General features: G+C 33.6%; 1 protein-coding gene across 2 annotated transcripts in view; it reads right to left on the bottom strand.

The window, feature by feature from the left end:
- Positions 1 to 4,365: 4,365 nt before the first annotated feature.
- SP3 (Sp3 transcription factor) overlaps positions 4,366 to 20,497 on the bottom strand; it is a 52,915-nt gene continuing 36,783 nt past the window's right edge. For both annotated transcript variants that reach the window (XM_045844839.1, XM_045844770.1), the window contains exons 5-7: positions 14,227 to 14,419; positions 8,901 to 9,097; positions 4,366 to 6,098 (exon numbers count right to left, since the gene is read on the bottom strand). In XM_045844839.1, coding sequence (XP_045700795.1) covers positions 5,782 to 6,098; positions 8,901 to 9,097; positions 14,227 to 14,419 — 707 coding nt within the window. In that variant the 3' untranslated portion in view covers positions 4,366 to 5,781. The remainder of the gene's footprint in view (positions 6,099 to 8,900; positions 9,098 to 14,226; positions 14,420 to 20,497) is intronic.

Raw genomic sequence — 20,497 nt, 5'->3', positions numbered from 1 at the left:
ACTCACCCAGCACTCACCATAACTCTTTGCTGGCATTTTCTACAGGACCAAGTCATCAACTATTTCAAACCACTGTATTCCACACAAGAAAGAACCGTATCTCAGATGTTTCAGTTGGCATTATTAGGTAGCAAATAACAGGCTCCCAAGTTGAAGGGAAAAAATTAATGGTGGAAGTGGGGCAGTCTCCCTGCAAGGTTTTAAGGGTGCCTAAGGATCCCAGGAGTAAGAAATGCAAACAGGTACAAAATACTGGAATAAAAACTAGTTATCAGGAATTCAGGCAGCCATTTGCATCTTTTTCTTCTGGGGTTGAATCTCTTTCATCTCTGCTTTATTCCTTCTGCTTCACAAGTGTGTTCCAAATGCAACCTCCCAAGACATCAGCTTTCCCATTTCAAATTCTCAGGAGAAATCATCTGACTGGCTCAGATTTGACCAGATGTCCATTCCTTATCCAATCACCTGAACGGCTCATCCCCAAAGGTGGCAGGAATATCCAAAACACTGGACAAAAGTCGGGCAGATACCCTACCTACTCCTTAAGTTATCTACTCTAACACTTCCTTTATTTCCCTGTTGTGTAGTAATTGAAGGCTTAAGACATTTTTTGAATAAGCTGCATTTCTTTGATGGCCTTTTCCAATTTAAGGTTGGAACCACTAAAAGCTAAATTTTATTTTTCAACTGAAATGAACCTAAAAATTCTTTGGCTGGCTTCTAGAAATGTTTAAAATAAGATAGAATTCTACACCACAGTGTAATTTCCTCAAGACAATTTTTTTTTGTGCTTCATTCTTTTCTTCTTATTCCATCCTTTCTAAGAGGCAGTCACTTCAGACACGCTGTCCACTATCACCTTAGATTCAACTGTTGACTTTCCATATTTCTACATTAAAAACAAAACTACCCCTTATTCTGAAAAAGAAAATCGACACATGAACCAAACAACAGAAACTCCAAAATACTTTAACTACAGAAAAATAAAATATCCAAAGTTAACAGATATGAAAAAATACACATACCATTTATAGCCTGTACTGAGTCAGACACTATGCTAAATGCTTACATTTTAATCCTCACAACAATCCTGATGGGTACTATTGTTAGTGATCCCTTTTATAATGATGGAAATTAGGTTTCTAGGCAAGAAATCTACCCAGTACCACACATCTAGTATGTAGTTTAAAATGGAATTAGAAGCAAAAGAGTTACAAGCTGGGAGGTAGGGAGGAAAGGCTAAAGGAAATAAAGACCCCCCATTTCAGAGCATCATTTTTAACATTTAAAAAATTGTACCTTAAATATATAATCAGCATTATCGTGCACTTCTTAAAAACCAACTCGTTTTGTTATGCATTTATCCCTGGGTAGCTTAGTGGTCATTTAAATTCTTTTATTCTCTCATTTTCTAATACTCATCAATATTGTATGCTTGTTGTTTCCAGAGCCTCTTCTGTGCCCTCAATCAACTTACTCTTACCAAAACACTCTCAACTGCTTACAAAACCAGCAGGCAACTCATTACCAAAATCGAAAGCCATTTCTCCCTTTTCATAACTTAACCTCTCTGTACTGCATTTGATGTTTGTCACCACCTTGACAATTTCCATGGTTTGAGTCTCCTTAAAGACTCCTCTTCCTCACCAGTTCCTTGAGTGTGACTATTTTCAAATATTCAGGCCTTAGATCATAGATGCCTGGGCAGTATTTTAATACCATGAACTTGAATGAATTTAAGGTGTATTTTTCTAAGAATTTTGATCCCCCAAAAGATTATGAACCTCTGGTAGGCTAAATTCTGAACTCCTTTGCAATTTCACAGGCCCTGTCCAGAATTCGGCCACTCCATCCCTCATCTCGAAAACCACCGCCCCCCTTCACCTGTAACAAACCACATTTACCTTTGCTAATGCCATTTCCTCTGCCTGAGTTCCCCAAACTTCTCCATGCAGAATTCTGCAAGTTCTAGAGCACTTTTTATCTGCCTCTAGTATAAATTTACTACAACACATTTGATGACTGCAAATCTAACTGAACAAAGGGAAAGGGGCCAAACCAATGTGTCTTTGTGTCTCCAGCACTAAATAAAGGTGATTCTGCTAAAATATCAAATCTTGTTCCCAAGATATTGACCAATTTGTTTTGTGCTCATTATCAGACAAAAAAAAAAAAATCACTCAGTTCATGGCAAAGTTCTGAACACACTATTTCATGAAACAAATAGTTCTTTTACACTGAAAACAATTTTTACCAAGTATCATTAAAACTGAAAACCACATTACCTACTACTAATAGGTAGTATGAACATGTCAACATACATTTTAAAATCAAATGTTAATTGTAATATCCCCAAATTTCTAACCATATTAACTACAATAAAATTTTTAATAAAATAAAAACTTAAGGATTGAAGAGTCAGTATTAAGATGCTAAGGGATGCTTGCTCTACTGAAATGACTTCTAGTCCAGCAGTTTATCAACGACATTTGAGAAGCTGTTACACAACACATATAGTCTCGCTATCCCCAGGGACGTGGATTTAGTAGGTTGAGGATGAAGATAGGCCTATGGATATTGTAAAATGTTCCTAGCATTTTCTGTTGAATAGTGGCTAAGAATTATTCCCCGTGAAATATGTTCAACATGTCTTCAGTCTATACATACATGTATGCTTAATATTTAAGTGACTTCACTATTTGAAATACTGTAATAAGCATTTTGTTATTTGGCCAATGTTACTTATAGGAAACCTGACTTTTGCAACAGGTGTACTCCTTTAAAGCTTTATATGCTTTTTGGTTAACTGAATTATTTTTCAAAGTCCTTAACTCTCAATATATGAGAAATAAAATTTGCTTAAGTGGTATTTTCTTTAAATTAAGGCATAGAGTACAGAGACAACTAGTCCACCAGATGAATATGTTCTGATAAATATGAATTATTTCTATATAAGTACACAGAATATGCATTAACTCTAGCTTCTGCAAAAATAAAACAATTAACAAAAACAACTATTAAAGAATATACGGGGTGGGCAAAAAGTACGTTTATAGTTGTGGGTATGCAAGTTTATTATTGTATTATTTACCATATGAACTATAAACCTACTTTTGCCAACCCCTGTATTTATAATAATATTACACTCATAAACAATAGACTTAAAACTAGAAAATAATGACTTTAAGGTAATTCTTCAAATACTAAATTTGCAAAGTATATTCAACATCTTTTAATACAAAAATAGAAATATTTAAAAGTCACCTGCATTAGTGAATACTAACTTTGATTTCTTTGTTAGGTAAAGATTCAAAGTTCACTGATGAATCTAATGAGCACTCAAAAAAATCCAAAAACTTATTTAAATGATTTTAACTACTTACTTTCTTTATTGCATTCATGCTCTAAGAACTGATAAAATAGGCTTAGAAACTCATGGATCAAAAACACTCTATAAACTTAATGTAAAATTTCAGTATTATTTAAAAATACCTCAACTATCACTAAAAAGCTTTTTAATCTCCTGATTTATGGGTATTTTGCTTAGTGAACAACCTCCTAATGTAATCCTCTTCACATACCCTCAATAATAAAAAATTATCTAAAGGAGTTTAAAGATTCAAAGTCTAAGGCCTGTAACTTCAAAATAACTGTACAACCAAATGATTAATTTCTGTAATTCCAAGTCCTATTTCAAATCACAAGTTTAACTTTCATTCAGAAAAACTTTGTTTTTATATGCATTTCTAGAGTTGTCCTATACAGTCAAAGATATTGTGGACAGTGTCAGATTAAGCCTGGAAAACAATGAAAATCTTTACACCCCCACTGTATGCATGTGGAGAGAACTGGATTTTTATTTTAAAAGTATCTAAAATATAATCATGTTAATATTGTTAAATTTTCCTTTCCTCCTTCCCTGCTTTTATCAAAATTAAGACACGCAGATTCAAAACATAAACCATTTCAAATAACATGCTATTGTTACCAAAGCTTGTCTCATATTTTCATTTAAAAGAACCTTCATGTAAACTCAAGTTTTAGATAAACCAATATATCCTGCATTGCTTTAATAGGGAGAACAAGTAAATAAAAAACAAGATTTGCAAAATGGCATTGATGAAATTGGTATTACTCAATATGGGCAAATAATTTTTTTCAAAAGTTTTACTTAATAAGCTTATTCTTAGGTGAAAAATTAGAACTCTACTGATGCCTCTATTCTTCCCCTTTTAATTTAAATATAGAGAATTTTGGTGTCTGAAATCAATAATGGCAAATAAAAGGCTAAGTTGAAGAAAAACTACACAGATTTTCTTACCCCACACCACTGCAATATTTTAAATGCATAGGAATACAACAAACTCAAAAGAAAAAAAATAGTGTTTTATTAACTACCACACTGTTATAATACACTTTAAACGTACAATAAGGTAGCCTTTAAATTTGAGGTGGTCTTAATAACAAATGAACAGAATTCCAAATTTTTGAAATAGGTGAACTGCAGTTATAAGTATACATTTAGGAAAATTGTATAGCTCTTACAAGACCAGCAATGAAACTTTATTTTGTACATTTTTTTAATAATTGAAAATATAAACAATTAAAAAATAAAAAGAAAATACAGCATAATAAAAAACATATGTTTCTCAATTAAATGTACTGATACATATAAATTTTAAGGGAAGAAGCAAAAAAGGAAAATGGTTGATAGTTAAGTGCAGACTGACTACCTAGACAAAAAAAAAAAAAAGACTTAAAAAAATATCATAAAACCACTAGTTTTCTATGACTAATATCCATATGGTTGGAGTATCGTCACTATGGAAGTGATTTTGTTATGTTTGCATATGTTATACTTTACTGGTAATTTACATGATGGCTTTTAAGGCCCTGGCAGACATATGGTTTTTGGAAACAAGATTGGATAAAAAAGTCGCTGCTAAGACGCAATACACCTTATTTTTTGGTCCTCCAATATGCAAGAAAAGGGATATTTCACTATAACATTTTCTTACCACCCAAATGCCTCAACCTATACATTTTAAACTTTTTTAAACATTGGTTATATTGCCCAACTTCATTATTGAAATAATATTAACAAGACATTATTTTGGCAAATTAAATTTTAAACATGGCTTTTCAACAGGATTTAAAAGGTGACTATCCCTAGAGTTCCATGTTAAAATGTAGTTTTCAAAATCTTACAAGAGTAATGCTTAAAATATTGTACATAGTTAACCTAATTAAAATAATTAGCTTCAAAATGACAAATTGATAAGCTAAGTAAAGCCTACACTATGTAACATTTGCTTGGAAACTTGATTTGTCAGTTATGCATAATAAAAATTCCAGTCATCAAGAAAATTACAAAAAAATTTTTTTTATCATAACATGATTTCTTTCACCCACCAACTTTTTTTTATCTTACAATAGATAAATACCAACATGTTCTCATTTTTACACTAAACCACACAGGATTGATGCATTTGGTTAGACTACCCATTCTCATTGTTAAATTCAATTTTCTCTTTATATAACTTGGTAAAATTTCATTTCTTCTAGATTCCAAAAGTACCTACAAAACCCATGCAATTTTACCATTTTTAATATACTATGGAATATCATACAAAGTAAGGCATTTCAGTGTCATGTATAACCAAGTTACTGTCAATCCAAAAATTTTTGCACATCAATAAAAAGATATCTAAGAACTTAGGAACAATATTCTTCTCACTACTGTATAAAAATAACCACAATGAATAAGTATTTGTGTAATATTTACTCCATTGTCTCATTTCCAGAAACTGTGACAAGCTGTAAAGGTATTTCAGTGTTGGTAAGGATATCTTGATTGCTGGTGGTGGAAGTATTAACAGTTCCTATCCCTGAAACAGAACCTTGTTGAATATTTGCAAGGATAAGTGTTGTTCCTCCTGCAGTAATCAAAGTATCATCTCGTGCAGCTTCCACAGATGCCAGCACTGTACTGCTAGAGTGAATACCTTTTTTATTCTGATGTGTTTTAATATGTTTGGCAAGGTGATCACTTCTCATAAAGCGTTTTGAACATTCTGGACAAACAAATTTCTTCTCACCTGTTAGAAATAAAATTAAGTTTAGTTTTCGAAATTCAACATTAATAGATTGCTAATTCCCTGAGAAAGAAAATAAGCCAACACTGATAGGTAAGGACAAGGAACAGAGTTCACTTAAAATTGTATTAATTTAATGAGCTGCCTCTGAAAATTTCTCTCTTAATTTCTTCTCAAAATCAATGTCATCTTTACTCTTTGATAAAAAGCAATCTTCAAACTTATTATAGACCATCATTCAGATATTTTAACACCTCAACTATGCTAACAGTTAGTTTTGAAACATGTTACAAGATATCAACTAAAAAATGATCATTTGTAACATGTAAGAGGTCCTTTTCTTTTTTGTATAACAATGAGAAGGAAAAAGTCTGACTCCTAGCAGGGCCAGTGTCTGTGTCAAGCATGCACATTCTCATGTCTGTGTGGGTTTTCTCCAAGTACTCTGCTTTCCTCCCACATCCCCAAAACATGCATGTGAGGCAAACTGGTATGTCCACACTGCCCCAGTCTGAGTGAGTGGTGGTGTGGGTGTGAGCACACCTTGCTTTAGAAGGGCATTTTGTCTAGGTGGGTTCCCTCCTCATGCCCAGAACTGCTAAGAGGCTCCAGTCACCTGCAACCCTGAACCTGGGATAAGCAGGTTGGAAAATACTTTGTTTTTATTCATCTTTAAAAAGAAAGAAAGAAAAAAATATATATATATATATCTCACACGTTCTTCAATGTTTAGTATTAGAAGTGTTTGGGGTCTTTACACAGAAGTGCAGTGATGTTTTTGTGACCAAAATATGCCACAGGAACTTAACTCTTGTTTACATCAATTAGCCTACGGTAAAAATGTTTTTTTCTGTATTTCACTTCAAGTCTCAGTTTCCAAGAACCTACCGACCACATTTAAGTGAGGACTCCTTGCTATTTAAAGTATAGTTTTAAGCTATACTTAAGGTATTGTTAACATGTTATATCCATATTAAACCTCCAACTCTTTTATCTGAATTCAAGTAACTATAGAATACTTCTAGATTAAAGCAAAGATGCAAGCTTGAAGTTCACCAAGATTGAGTAACCCCAAGATATGGCTAGTTGACTTGATTTCGGCTGGAATAATTAAGAGAAAGCCTAAAATATCATATTTTAAAAGTTAGTAAGACCCTGATACCTAATTTTATCTCCCAACATGAATAACGTATTTTTAATATGAAAGACAGACTGAATTCTATTATGTTGAAGACCCACTATGTATGATGATTAGAAGATCAGGCAAAGGCCTACCTAAAAGGAATCCAGAGAGAAATCCATCAACAGATCTCAATTTTGTACTATCTCCTGTTCCAGCACCTCTACTCCAGGTAGGTCCTCATCAGAACTCATGTCTGAATTATATTGCAATGACACCCCTGTCTTTCTCTCTCTAGTCCAACAATGCCAGACAAATCTTCCTTAAATACCAAATTTTACTACAGTACAAACTTTACAAGTCTAATAAATGGTATGGGAATACAAGACTAACTTACAGATAGCTAGGATTATGGCTCAACTGTACTTAACAAAAATGTGTTATATAAAATACCATCTTCACTCATGTCAAATGGTCTCTCAGCTCTTTAATTCACATACTATATTCTTCTGAGGGGTATTTCCCCAAGCTTCTCTTAGAACATTAGTCCTGAGAGATGTTCCATGGCAAATAGCACAATGATCAAAGACAGTTGGGAAATGCTACACACACTAACCGCCCCCTCCTCCCCACAGAGATGCATGGTACCCATTAACATTCAATCAAAGGCCCTGAGAGGTGCTGCCTCGAAGGCACATTAAATAACCCTACTTAACCCAGGGTTTCCCACACATTTGATCATAGACCTTTCCTCCCATTTTACATTGCTTTTTGTATTCTGCTGATGAAATTCCATTGAGGCAAAGTCTGTTATAGGGCCATCTTAAGGTCTATTATCCCAGCCAACTGCCCAAAAATGAATGCCTTACTATCCCCCAAGCAATAATGATCTCTGCCTCTGAGCATGTTACCTACCTACTTTCTTAAGATAGTGTTTGTTGTAGTTACAAACAAGTTCATATGTCTACCTACCTCACGAGTGAGACAGAAACTTAAACGAGCATCTAATATGTGTACTACAAAATATTTCACAGGTCATTTTACGTAATATTTAAAGCAATACAATGTGAAAGCAGAGTCAGAGACAACTTCTTTGCTTAACCTAAAGAGTACATGGATTTGAATAGAGATCTAGGAGACTTCAGAATCCATAATGCCATCCATGTCATCATGTGTCTTTAAGTTCTCTAGGGATTATAAATACATTACATATTTTTCAATTTTTCAGTGTTGAGCACAGACTGATGAATACCTTGATCATTACATGGTAGCAGGAGAAAACCATCTCTAAGTTCTAGAAAACTAGGATTCAGTCTGGGTCATTCCTAAGTCCATTCAATATTAATAACCACACACTATATAAAAACAATTAAATGAAAGCATCTTGACATCAATGATGCCTTGATTATTCCTCAATGAAATGTCTTTTGCTTCACAGATATTAAAGTAAGAGAAAAAGTGAAATACTTAAATTCATCAGAGAGGAAGGAATTATTCTCCACTAAAGTGAAGACACTGGCTTGGTTGGAATTTGTGTTTTTAAATTGGTATTACTAAAGGTAAAAATTTGGTATGATTAGTTACATTTTTTAAAATTCAGCTCAGCGACATATGCTAAAAAACTTCCAAGGTAGTATGTAACCCTAGAATTCATTTTTTGTCTGTTAAAAGTAAACATTAGTAACCTGTATGTGTTCTTCTGTGCCTCTGTAATTCATCACTTCGAGTAAATCTTTTACCACAGAACATCCAGTTACAAACAAAAGGGCGTTCCCCAGAATGCCAACGCAGGTGAGCTCTCAGGTGTGAGGTCTTCCCATAGACTTTACCACATCCTGGTATGTGACAAATGTGTTGCTTCTTTTTCCCAAGATTGGTACCTCTAAAAAACACACACAGAATAATATAGACTTATATGTAAATATTCAAATGCACCACTTGCACCATATATCCCCATACTGAATTTCAAAAAGACATTATCCCCATGAGGTCAATCAGCAACCAAGACCAATTAAAATCAATTTAAATAAAAACATATATCTCAAACATATGTTTTACATATTAATTTTACTCCAAACTTAATGCAATTACTATCCAAATGTAAATATGCTAAAGTATTATATAATTTAGATATTCCACATATAAAAATGTACAATAAAGCTATGTATTACTCTATCAGAACCATTCACAAATTCTATGGCATAGGCCCAATACCAATTTAGCTGTATGGGAAACTAAGTGGTATACTCAAAGTCATGCTGTCAGCTAATTTAAAAAGGAAATAAACCAAGCATGAATGCATAACTAATCACGGGTACAATTAAAAGGTAGATAGGAACCTTAAGCAGACTTTAACATGATTTAAGTATATTTATTCATATATTTGTATGGCCACACCCTGAATAAACACTGGAGAAAGTTTTTTTAAAAATCTGGACAAAACTTTGTCTTATCTCCTTTAGCACTATATGAAGTAAACGTAAATAAAAATTATCTTTACAGTTAAAATTCCCTTCATATTAACCATGTAAAGATATCGAAAATTATAGATCACATATACAATTAAGTACATCGCAAAATGTGACATTTGTTGTATTTCAGTATTATCTTAAGAACAGGGTTTAGGAGATATATGCTTATATGGGTGAACAGGTCTTTTAACCTAAGCAAGAAGAAAAAATTTTGATTCCAGAACTAATATTCAAATAATACTAAAGACTACTGAAAATGTTATTACTCAACTTTAAAAAAGAATAAAGCTTCTTACCAAATAAAATTGAGTTCATAAAAAACATGACATTTTAGAATCTCACTTGTCATAATCATATTACATAAACTTTGCAATGCTTCTGAGATTAACAAAGGTACATTTAAGAACCCCCCAACTTTCCCTCCTCCCCCAGTCTGTCTAAGCTATAGCCTGTAAAACTTCCATAAGCCTGAAAATCCTCCTGTATATAACACACCTATCATTTTTCAAATTTTACTGGAAAAATGCGTATTTCCCCACATTTATATTTTAATGTACTCACACTCAGTAGCATGTGAAATTGCCATAGGACAAACAGTGCTAAACGGTGCAGTGCTGGCTGTTAGATGCCATAGGTGTTCTGAACAGGGAGACATCAATGTGGGCTCCAGTAGTTAGAGAAGGCTTCGTGGAGGAGGTGGGTAGGATTTAGATAGAAAGGAGGGAAGGCATTCCAGGCAGAGGAATAGCATAAGTAAAGACAAGGAGGAGTCATGCTGTTGTCTCAAGGGCAAGGATGTCATAATCTAACACAATTCTAGTTTCTGCTCCAGTCCACCCCCAATTTCTACAACTCTCTTAAAAGAGCTGAGTTGAGTGAAACAGGTTTTTCTGGCTCATCTGTAATGCCAAAGTCTTAACCAAAGCCAATATGGTTTCCATTTAATTTAGCTTTTTAAATTTATTTTTTCTTAAATAGCCCTAAGAAAAAGAGCAAAGCCTGTGGCTACTGGCACATAAACCAATTTTATATATTGTGTTCACCATAGCAATTTCACAGAGAACCCAATTCAGTTCACTGTTGTACTCATGACCTCTTGCCTCTCCTCTAAGCCTACAACTCAGGTAAATTATTGTGCTTTTATAAACTCAAAAGTGCTGTTTTACTTACTTAGCAAAATTTAGCTTGAGAACAATGAGAAAGCACAAAATTGTTAACATATTACAACAAATCTGGGTTCTCAAAGAAGTAAGAAGCCAGGGAAAGATAAAGATATTCCTTATTATTAAAGATATTAAAGGTAGTCCTCATTATAAGAAAATAAAAAGTATTCACTGTTTGGAAATGGGACAGGCATCTAAGAAAGAAAATAAAAATGGAGACGGGCACACACAAATATATAATTTAAGGGAAAAGCTCAAAACCCAGTTCCAAGTTTCCCTTTAAAAAGGAAATTGTATTCCAGATAAAATCTAAATATCCTAGATATGGATTTATAGCATGTGATGTAAAGGCAGGAAAAGAATTAAATTTCTTAACAAACGTTAGGTGACAAAAGATTCAGCCCAAAGTTTTCTTGATTTTCATAATCATTCTGCTAATACCTTTATATAACCTGAAAAGACAGTTTTAAGTTTCTACCATTCTTGAGTGCCTAAACATGCTCCAAATAATTTAATAATGCCAGGACAGAGTGACACAGAATAAACAAACTAAAAGTAGAGGAGTTAATAAAAGCTAAATAAATCAAGTTTTTCTTTCGCTTGGGATGGGAGGAAGGGGACACAAACTGAAATGACCAAAAACAAAAACAAAAACAGATTTTGCAAAATAACTTCATTTTTAAAATATGAATTAATGTTTAATCTACACAAAACCTAAATAACAATGCCTTTAGAATATATTTTACTTTATTAAAATTATTTGTCTCTTCCACTAGAATAAAACATTTCTGAAGGGTGGTTTTGCTTAATAAATATTGGCTAAATGGCCAAGTAAATACTATTCTTCATATTTAACTTTATTTTACACCTTGCTGAAAAGGGTAAAAAAACAAATGAAATTTAGTTTTCTAAATTAATGCCACCTTCCATATATTCTTCGTTTTCAAATATGACTGAGAAAAAGGCTAATATTCTAAATGTTTTTTAAGTACCACCTACCTCACCTTTGCAGAACACATTGAAATATTTTGGATTTACTATATATTTTATGCATTTATTACTTTGTTGCAACAATTGTCAATGATACAATTGTACCTACCATACATATGCTGAATTTTGTTCATAGAGCTCTAAGAAACAATATAGTGTTTTTCTTAAGAACATCAATTTTTAAATGCTTAGAAGAAGTTATTTTAAAATGAACTCACAAAACTTCTAGGAAAAAATATAAGCACTTTCAATAATCCTCAGGATTGAAAAGATTTTAAAAAGTATGATAACAAGGTACCTCACAAAGACTGACCAACTAAAAATTTTGTGTTTCAAAATATCTGCATATGACAGAATTAAAAACATAAATTAACAAATCCACAAAAGACATAGAAAAATAATTCACAAAATGGGTTTTAAAATGGCAAAATAAATATACCAAAAAATGTTCAATCTCACAAAGTAATACAAATATACTAAATAAAACAATATTGAGGTATTACTTTTCATCTGTCAGACTTTGAAAAGGTTCAAAAAAAATAGTAAAATCCATTACTGGCAAGGGTGAGGAAAAGCAGATACTTTCATCATATACCACTGGTGAAAGTATACATTGATACAGCCTTTCTAACACACAACTCCCTCTGATCCAGAATTCCACTTCTGCCAATTTACACTGATGAAATAATCACACAAGATGCAAAGATGGATGTGTGAGGATTAGAATGACAAACTCCAAAAAAAAAAAGATGTTAAATTTTTATGCATCCATTCAATAGACTACTTAATATACAGCCATAAAAAAAATTATGTAAAATATATAGACTTGGAAATGTGGCCACAAAAACTTTCAAAATAAGGACAGACACATAAAGCAGTGAGAATAAAATCACGGTGCTTTAAAATATATATAAAGTCTGGAAGGATGGATATATATATACGTCACAGTGGTTATCCTGAAGTAAGGAAGGGTTTTGATATTCTTTTAATATTCTTCTATACTTCTGAATTTTTATGAGCATGCATTAGTTTAACAAACATATATTTTAAAGATTTTCATTGTAAAGAATAAGACACAGGTCAGAACTTGATCCTCAATTAGATTCCACTTTCATAAACAACTATCTTGACAGCTGCTCTAAAAAATTAGTCAATTTCAAAAGTTTTTGCCTAACAAGAATTCCATTTACTTATTTAAATTGACCGAACTATTTCAAACACATACAATTTCAAACAACTGAATAATTACCAATGAATACAAATATCTAAGCATCAGATATAGAAGCAAATACATGTAAGAGGTAGTATAGTAAAGTTCTGGAGTATGTGCTCATGCTAGTCAGTCACCTCTCTAAGCCTCACTTCTAAGACTATTTAGAACACAGTAAGCTCTCAATGTTAAAAGTTATCATTACTATTATTTCTAACTCATTAACTGTATCAATAGCATTTGGGTCTTAAACAGTCCATTTCCGAGAGAAGTACATTAAGGCCTTTCACTATGGCTGGATATTTGGTGAGTATGTCTTTACAGTTCTCAGTTTTTGCTCTGTGTATTTCAAAGACGTGGGAAAAGATATCATGACTACTAAATCTTCTTAGTGAAAAGTTCATATTATTAAAATATCCCTATCTATCCATTTCAAGATTTGCTATTCCTACCTCGCTTATTAACATTGTTATCCAAGTTCTTTTTAGATTTCCCTAATAAATCTTTTACCATCTTTTTAGTTTCAAAATTCCTATACCAATTTATGTGAGGTATTCCTTATAAACACAAAGCTAGATTTTGTTTTTAAAATATGATCTGAATCTTCATCCCTTATTATTAAGCTTAATACTTCCACATTTAATATAATTACTGTTTTGAGTTTATTCCCATCACGTTGTCTTTTTACTTTTAAAAACTCTAAATTGAAATATTACAGTTTTACTTTTTTAAAAAATTCCGTCACTAAGGCTTATTATTTATTTTCTGTTGGAAACAGAAATGCTTATGGTGATCAACTGTTTCTGAACTTCTTATTTTATACAACTGCTATTCTCAAGCTAAGAATCAACCTTTTATCTTGGACAAATCCCAAGAACAATTTGCAAATATGCTGATTTCTGACATGGGTCTGTTAAATGGCATCTGTTACATTAGTTTCGTTCTGTTTTTCAATAGACAACCAAGCAATTTTCATTTCAAAAAAAGGTGTTTAGATCTGAAAGTTTTAATTTCATATATTTTGTTCCCTTAATTTTTTCTGCCACACTCATACATACACACAAAATGATTATGTAATGAATAATATCCCACAAGTAAGTGATATGGCATGCAGTATTTCAAAAATAAGGTGATGATATTAGCAGTCTTAAAAAATGTATGTTTCATGTGTGCATACCTCCCACCACCTTCTTTACAGTTGGGACAGGTGCAAGCTACCCTCCGAAGTCTTTTTCCTTCTTGATGTTGTTGGTCCCCTTCTTCATCTACCACCTGTACTCTTAAGTGTGTTAGATCATTGGTGTTCAATGTAGAATCACCACTGAGCTGCCACTCTTCAGGATCAGGTTCTTCTTCCTTGATCCTAATATCTAAAGAAGAAAACAAATACCAATGAGAAGCAGCCCATTGGCCCAAAAACACAGCATGAGTCCTGAGCCACACTAAGGTAAAGAGAATACTAAATAAAAGTCAAAAAGCATTTGTTTATGGAGCATAATCACTGCTGCCTGTTGTGGCTTGTTCTTTCAAAACAATCTCTTTTATTCCAAATGTCAAATATTAAGCCAAAAAGGGAATAAAGCTGGCATCTACTTACTGTTTCAAAAGATTCATTAATAAAAACAAGTAGTTTTTTTAAGCAAGCTCAGTAATAAACAATCTGAAACTTCAATTATAACTGTTCAATTAGGCAATAAATCCAATGTCAATTCAGATAGGAACAAATTCTAATACCCTAAACCTCTTTCACAACCAACCTGTCTGTAGGTACTATGTGAATATAAAAAGAAGGTGGCGTTCACTTGAAACTGGTACTCACATACTTAAGCATTAAACATCAGTCATTACTAAAATATCCAGAATGGCCACAACATCACTGTGAGAGGACATATAAAAGTATGAGGAGGGGTTTCTACTTTCAGTAAGTTTTTTATAAACCAGACTGGGAAACAAAATGAGCAATAGTGAGAAAAAGTGAATATGGCAAGAAGTTATGTCATCTTCTCAGCAAAGCTAAACATCTTTATTTATATTGATAATGATACAACATCCTTTTCTACTAGAAACTAAACAGGGTTTTTTTTTACCTTACAAAACTGATTTTTAAAGAAACTATAATTTACAACAAACACTGAATATAATGATTCTCAGTAAAATAAATTCCTACAAAGTTTTATTTTGATTTATGCAAACTAAAGAATCTCAATGAATATTTTAGTTCTGCCAGTCACTAATAATTTGGCAAAAGAGCCTAAAAATATCAAATGTACCCCAAAACTCCTAAATTTGTATCAATGAAAACTAGAATGTATAACCACCAACCAAGAAAAATTGCCCAAACAGTTTAAAATTAGTTTATCAGAATAACCACAACTAAGAACTGGGTGAAATATGGAAAGAGTGGGGACACAGGCCTGGGCAACAAAGCAGACAGATGGTAGTATGGATTACTGATATAGGAAACAATGGAGAAGGTCCAGGTGGAGACCTAGAAGGACAGTTAATGAGCTCAAGGTTGAAGGTTATGGAGTCTAAACTGTTAATGACATACAAAAAAAGGAAGAAGAAGCTGGACCTACTACAGGCCTGGAACTCAGAAAGAAGTGCATGCTAGACATACACCTCTTACCAAGAATACAAGTATACACAGTGATGGGGGTTCATCCAAGGAAGTAGGTTAAATTGCTGAAGGACTGTGAGTAGAATGAGAAGGTAAAGTGGCTTATGAGGAATACCAACATTTAGGTACAGGTAGAAGACAAGGAACCTGAAAAGGAAAGAAGCAGCCAGGAAAATGTACTACATTAAAGAAAGGGAGAGAAAAAACGTGTTTCAAAAAAAAGAGAGGAAGTGGTCAACATCAAATACTGCATACAATTCAGGAAAGAAACTGACTTAAACAAGAAGCAAGAAAATGTTTAGTAACAAGTGTAGTTTGTGTTTCAAGAAGTCTGGCTTGAGAGAGACAAACTAACATAGCAGTAGAAACTAAAGGGGACCTGGGAAGATAGAGAAAGGGATAGTTTTGTTTTTAAAGATAGAAAAGACTTGAACATATTTTAAAGCTTATGAAAAAGCTCTATTACAGAGGGAGAGGTCAAAAACACTGGAGTGAAGTCCCTAAGAAGTCAGAAGAGAATGATGATCCAGAGCACTTAGAAGTTTAAGCTGGTGAAGCACAACCATCTCTTCCTCTACAACACAAAGGTAGAAAGGATACAGGCACATTCATTCATCCAGGAAATAATTAGTTACTATTATGTACCACAAACTATGCTAGACCTCAGATGCAGAGAGAAAATGATGGCTGGAAATTAAAGGGGAAATTGGTTTCTACTTCCCCAGTGAAATAGACTTAAGAATTAAATACGTGCAAAAATGCTCAAACACACCCCCCATGCACAAGCCACAAATCTATGGCTGCCGTGTCTCCCACAGGGAGGCACTCCCCAACTTCCTTCCAAGGCTGCCAGACCACTGGGAAGATAAGCTGGGTGGCCCCTGGCGGAGGAGCTCCCCTACACCACACACATGACTTACTATGGGCTAGAGGCCCCTGTATAGAAGGTGCTGCCTCTTTCCCAGCCACAGGCATGGATTTCAGGACTCAATATTGGTATGTTAGGATTCTCCAAAGAAATGCCAATAGGATGTGTATTTGAAGAGAGAGGTTATGGGGACTAGAAAAACCTGAAATCCATAGGAAAAGCCAACAATTCCAGCAAGAGTTAATGTTGTAGTCAGAAGGCAATCTGAGACAGAATTCCTTTCTACTTGTGGAACCTCAGTCTTTCCTTTTCAACTTGATTGGATGAGGCCCACCCACGTTACCAAGGGTGATCTATTTTACTCAAAGCCAACTGTTTTCTATGTTAATCACATCTAAAAATGCCTTTAGAGCAACATCCAGACTGATGTTTTACCCAACAGCTGGGGCACCACAGCCTAGTCAAGCAGACACAGAAAATTAACCATTGCACTTGGTAACTTAATTCTCTTCAAACCCATCATAGATTCCTTATAATCCCAATCAGATTCCAAGGAGGCTTAAAAACAAAAAAAAAGACAACAGACTGATTCCAAAATTCACATGAAACGGCAAAGCAACTATAATAGTCAATAGTTTTGAAAAGAAAGATCAAAGTTGAAGGATTCACACTATCTGATTTCAAAGCTTACCAGGAAGCTATGGTGATCAAGACAGTGTGGTATTAGTGAAAGGATAGATACACAGATCAACGGAATAGAATGTAATGTAGAAATCAATTCATACACAACAGTCAACTGAGTTTCCAAAAAAAAAGGTAAAGGCAATTCAGTGGAGAAAGTCTAGTCTATTCAACAAATGGTGCTGGAACAACTGGATACCCACATGTAAAAATTTAAGTTCCATGTCTTGCAACGTATTTTTTAAAATAGCACAAAATGGATCATAGATCTAATGTAAAAGCTAACCCCAATAAAAATGTAAAAAAAAATTAATGTAAATCCTAAAACTCTTATAACTTTAGAAGAAAACAGAGAAATCTTATGACCCTGAGTTAGGAAAAGAATTCTTAGGTATTACACCAGAAGCACAATTCATAAAAAAATTGTCCAACAAATTGATACACTGGACGTGGTAAAAACTAAGAATTTTTGCTCTTTGAAAGACAGTTAATTGAATAAAAAGACAAGCCACCGACTGGGGGAAAATATCTACAAAGATATAGCTAAAAGGTGGCTTGTTTCCAGCATATACAAAGAACTCTCAAAACTCAATAAAAAACCCATAAAAATTGGCAAAAGCTTTCAATAGGCATATCACCAAAGACACACCAAAGATGTGGATGACGAATAGGAACATGAAAACAGTAAGAAGATGCAAATTAAAAACACAATAAGGTATCACTACACACCTGTAAGAGGGACTAAAATTTAAAAGTCTGACTTTACCAAGCATTGGCAAAATGTGGAGGAACTAGTGGTGGAAACACAAACTGGTACAGTAATGGTACAGTCATCTTTGAAAAAAGTTAAACAGATGCCCATGCTGTAGCCAATCACTTCCACTCCTAGGTATTTACCCAAAAGAAATGAAGGCATATGTCCATACATTTTAATTGTATACAAATGTTTATAGCAGTTGATTGGTAACAGCCAAAACTTGGGAACAACCTACACATTCCTCAACAGGTGAATTGATAACACACTGTGGTACAGAAGTCCTCACTTAACATCAATAGGTTCTGTGACTTTAAGCAAAACTATATAGCAAAACCAGTGTTACTACAGGCTATGCTATCTGATCACCATTATAAGGAAATGACAGTGAATGGAAGATTATTCAAGGACTTGCTATATATCCACACAATGGAATACTGCTCAGAATAAAAAGGAATCAACTACTGATACATGCTACAACATAAATAAAGCTCAAAATAATTATGCTGATTGAAAGAAGCCAGATAAAGGACATATACATGCATAATTCCACTTACATAAAATCTAGAAAATGTAAACTAATATGTAGTTAAGTACTTGCACAAAAAGCTAATACTATACAGCATTAGCTTTTACAAGCTAAATAAAAGACATAGCATAGCCATACCATATGGATATCATATAGCCAGCTTTGGCTGAAGTGCATTAAGATGAGGGGTTTTATCAAGTATCTTTAAAGCTGCTCATCTTACATTTGTGACAAGACAGCAGGAAAAAATGAGGACAAAATACTAATATCAAGAATGAATAAAGTAGTCTAAAGACGGAAGATTTAAGAACAACACTGGGAACAAAATAAGCAACTGATGAGAGAGGGCCCTTTACTGAGGGGATGAAGACATGCTCCTATTGCTAATTCTCTTGCTGGAATCTACAAAACATGTTTAAAGAATGAGTCATGGACATGGATACTTACAACTTAATATTCTTTTTTACTGAATTTGAATACAGGCACAGAGAGCCTAACATGTACAAATTAAACACATCTTTTCTATCCACCGAAACTTTCTCCTTTCACAACAGCATTATAAGCCACCTAATTGCTTAAACTATCAACTTCAGGTGAGTCCTGTCAGTCCATTCCCAGCCTCTCACCTCTCTCTTGCCAATCCATCTTCTAATGGTCTCCAAAATTTTCTTCCTAAATAAAAATTCAATGGCATCACTTTCCTAAAACTTGCACTAATTCAATATTTCCTACAGTATAAAGTCCAAACTCATTAACTTGGTATTTAAGAATGTTCTCAATCTGGCCCAACCTACTCTTCCAAGTTGAGTATTAAAACACTGATATTCTCATCATTTTTAGAACATATGTCCTTTCTCAACGCCATGCCCTTGTATGTACATTTTGCCTGGACTGTTTTCTAGCTTTTTCCTTTTTCATTTAACTAACCTCTACTTATCTTTTAAAACTAGTTCAAATGTGTAGTATTCCATTGTATAAATGTACCATAATTCTTTGATCCACTCATTTACTGAGGGGAATACTACACAGCAGAAAGAAGGAGCTCCTACCATTCACAACAGCATGGATGGCTCTAGAGAGCATTATGCTAAGTGAAATAAGCCAGGCGGTAAAAGACAAATACCATTCATGTATAAATGGAACCCGATCAACAACAACAACAAAAAATAACCAACAAAATATAACCAGAGACACTGAAATAAAGAACAAATTGACATTAACCAGAGGGGAGGGAGGAAGAGAAATAATAAGGGAGAACTGCGGAAGGGGCATAAAGGAATATGTTTAAATGACACATGGACAAAGCCAAAGGGGGTAAGATGGAGGGTGGGAGGCAGAGATGGGTGGGGTGGAGGAGAGTGCTGGTGGGGGAGGAATGGAGACAACTGTACCTGCACAACAATAAAAGTGGTGGTGGTGGTTTTCTTTTTTTAAAATCAAGAGTCTACCAGGAAAAAAATAAATTCAGAAATGTAAAGGAGAAAAAAAAGACTAGTTTTAACTGTTATCTCCTTTATACATGCTTCTGGTAGAATTAATTAGATTTACTGACTCATATATCCCTGTAGATAATGACTGTTTCATTCAAAAGTGTTCAGAAAATACAATCTGACTAAATGAACAAACCTTCCCTGGGAAGGAACTTCCAATATAGAAGCTCTTGGAAAGACTCTGCCCTCTACTTTTCTATGCTCCTTCTATCTACAAATAGTACATAAAGAGAAATTTTTTATAATTTTCAGAATCAACTCATATGCACGGGATCACAAAGTGCTCACTAAATAAATAACTTGCCCAAACAACTGTTACAACCTATTTTTAATCATTTCACGTGTTCATATACATCTGGGATATTTTAGAATCTTAATCATAAAATTAATTAGTATCTAGTAAGTCCTAAGTAATTCAACGGCATACCAATTTAATAGACACCTTAAAAATAAGTCTTTAGTACTAGAGCAGTCAAGCTTATTTCTTCCTCAGTATCTTAGTATAG

Source organism: Phyllostomus hastatus, unplaced genomic scaffold (assembly GCF_019186645.2).
Source record: "Phyllostomus hastatus isolate PE091 unplaced genomic scaffold, TTU_PhHast_1.1 phas_contig_1, whole genome shotgun sequence".
Taxonomy (NCBI): domain Eukaryota; kingdom Metazoa; phylum Chordata; class Mammalia; order Chiroptera; family Phyllostomidae; genus Phyllostomus; species Phyllostomus hastatus.
Note: the sequence above shows the minus strand (reverse complement) of the source record. Positions and strands in the feature narration are given on the sequence as shown.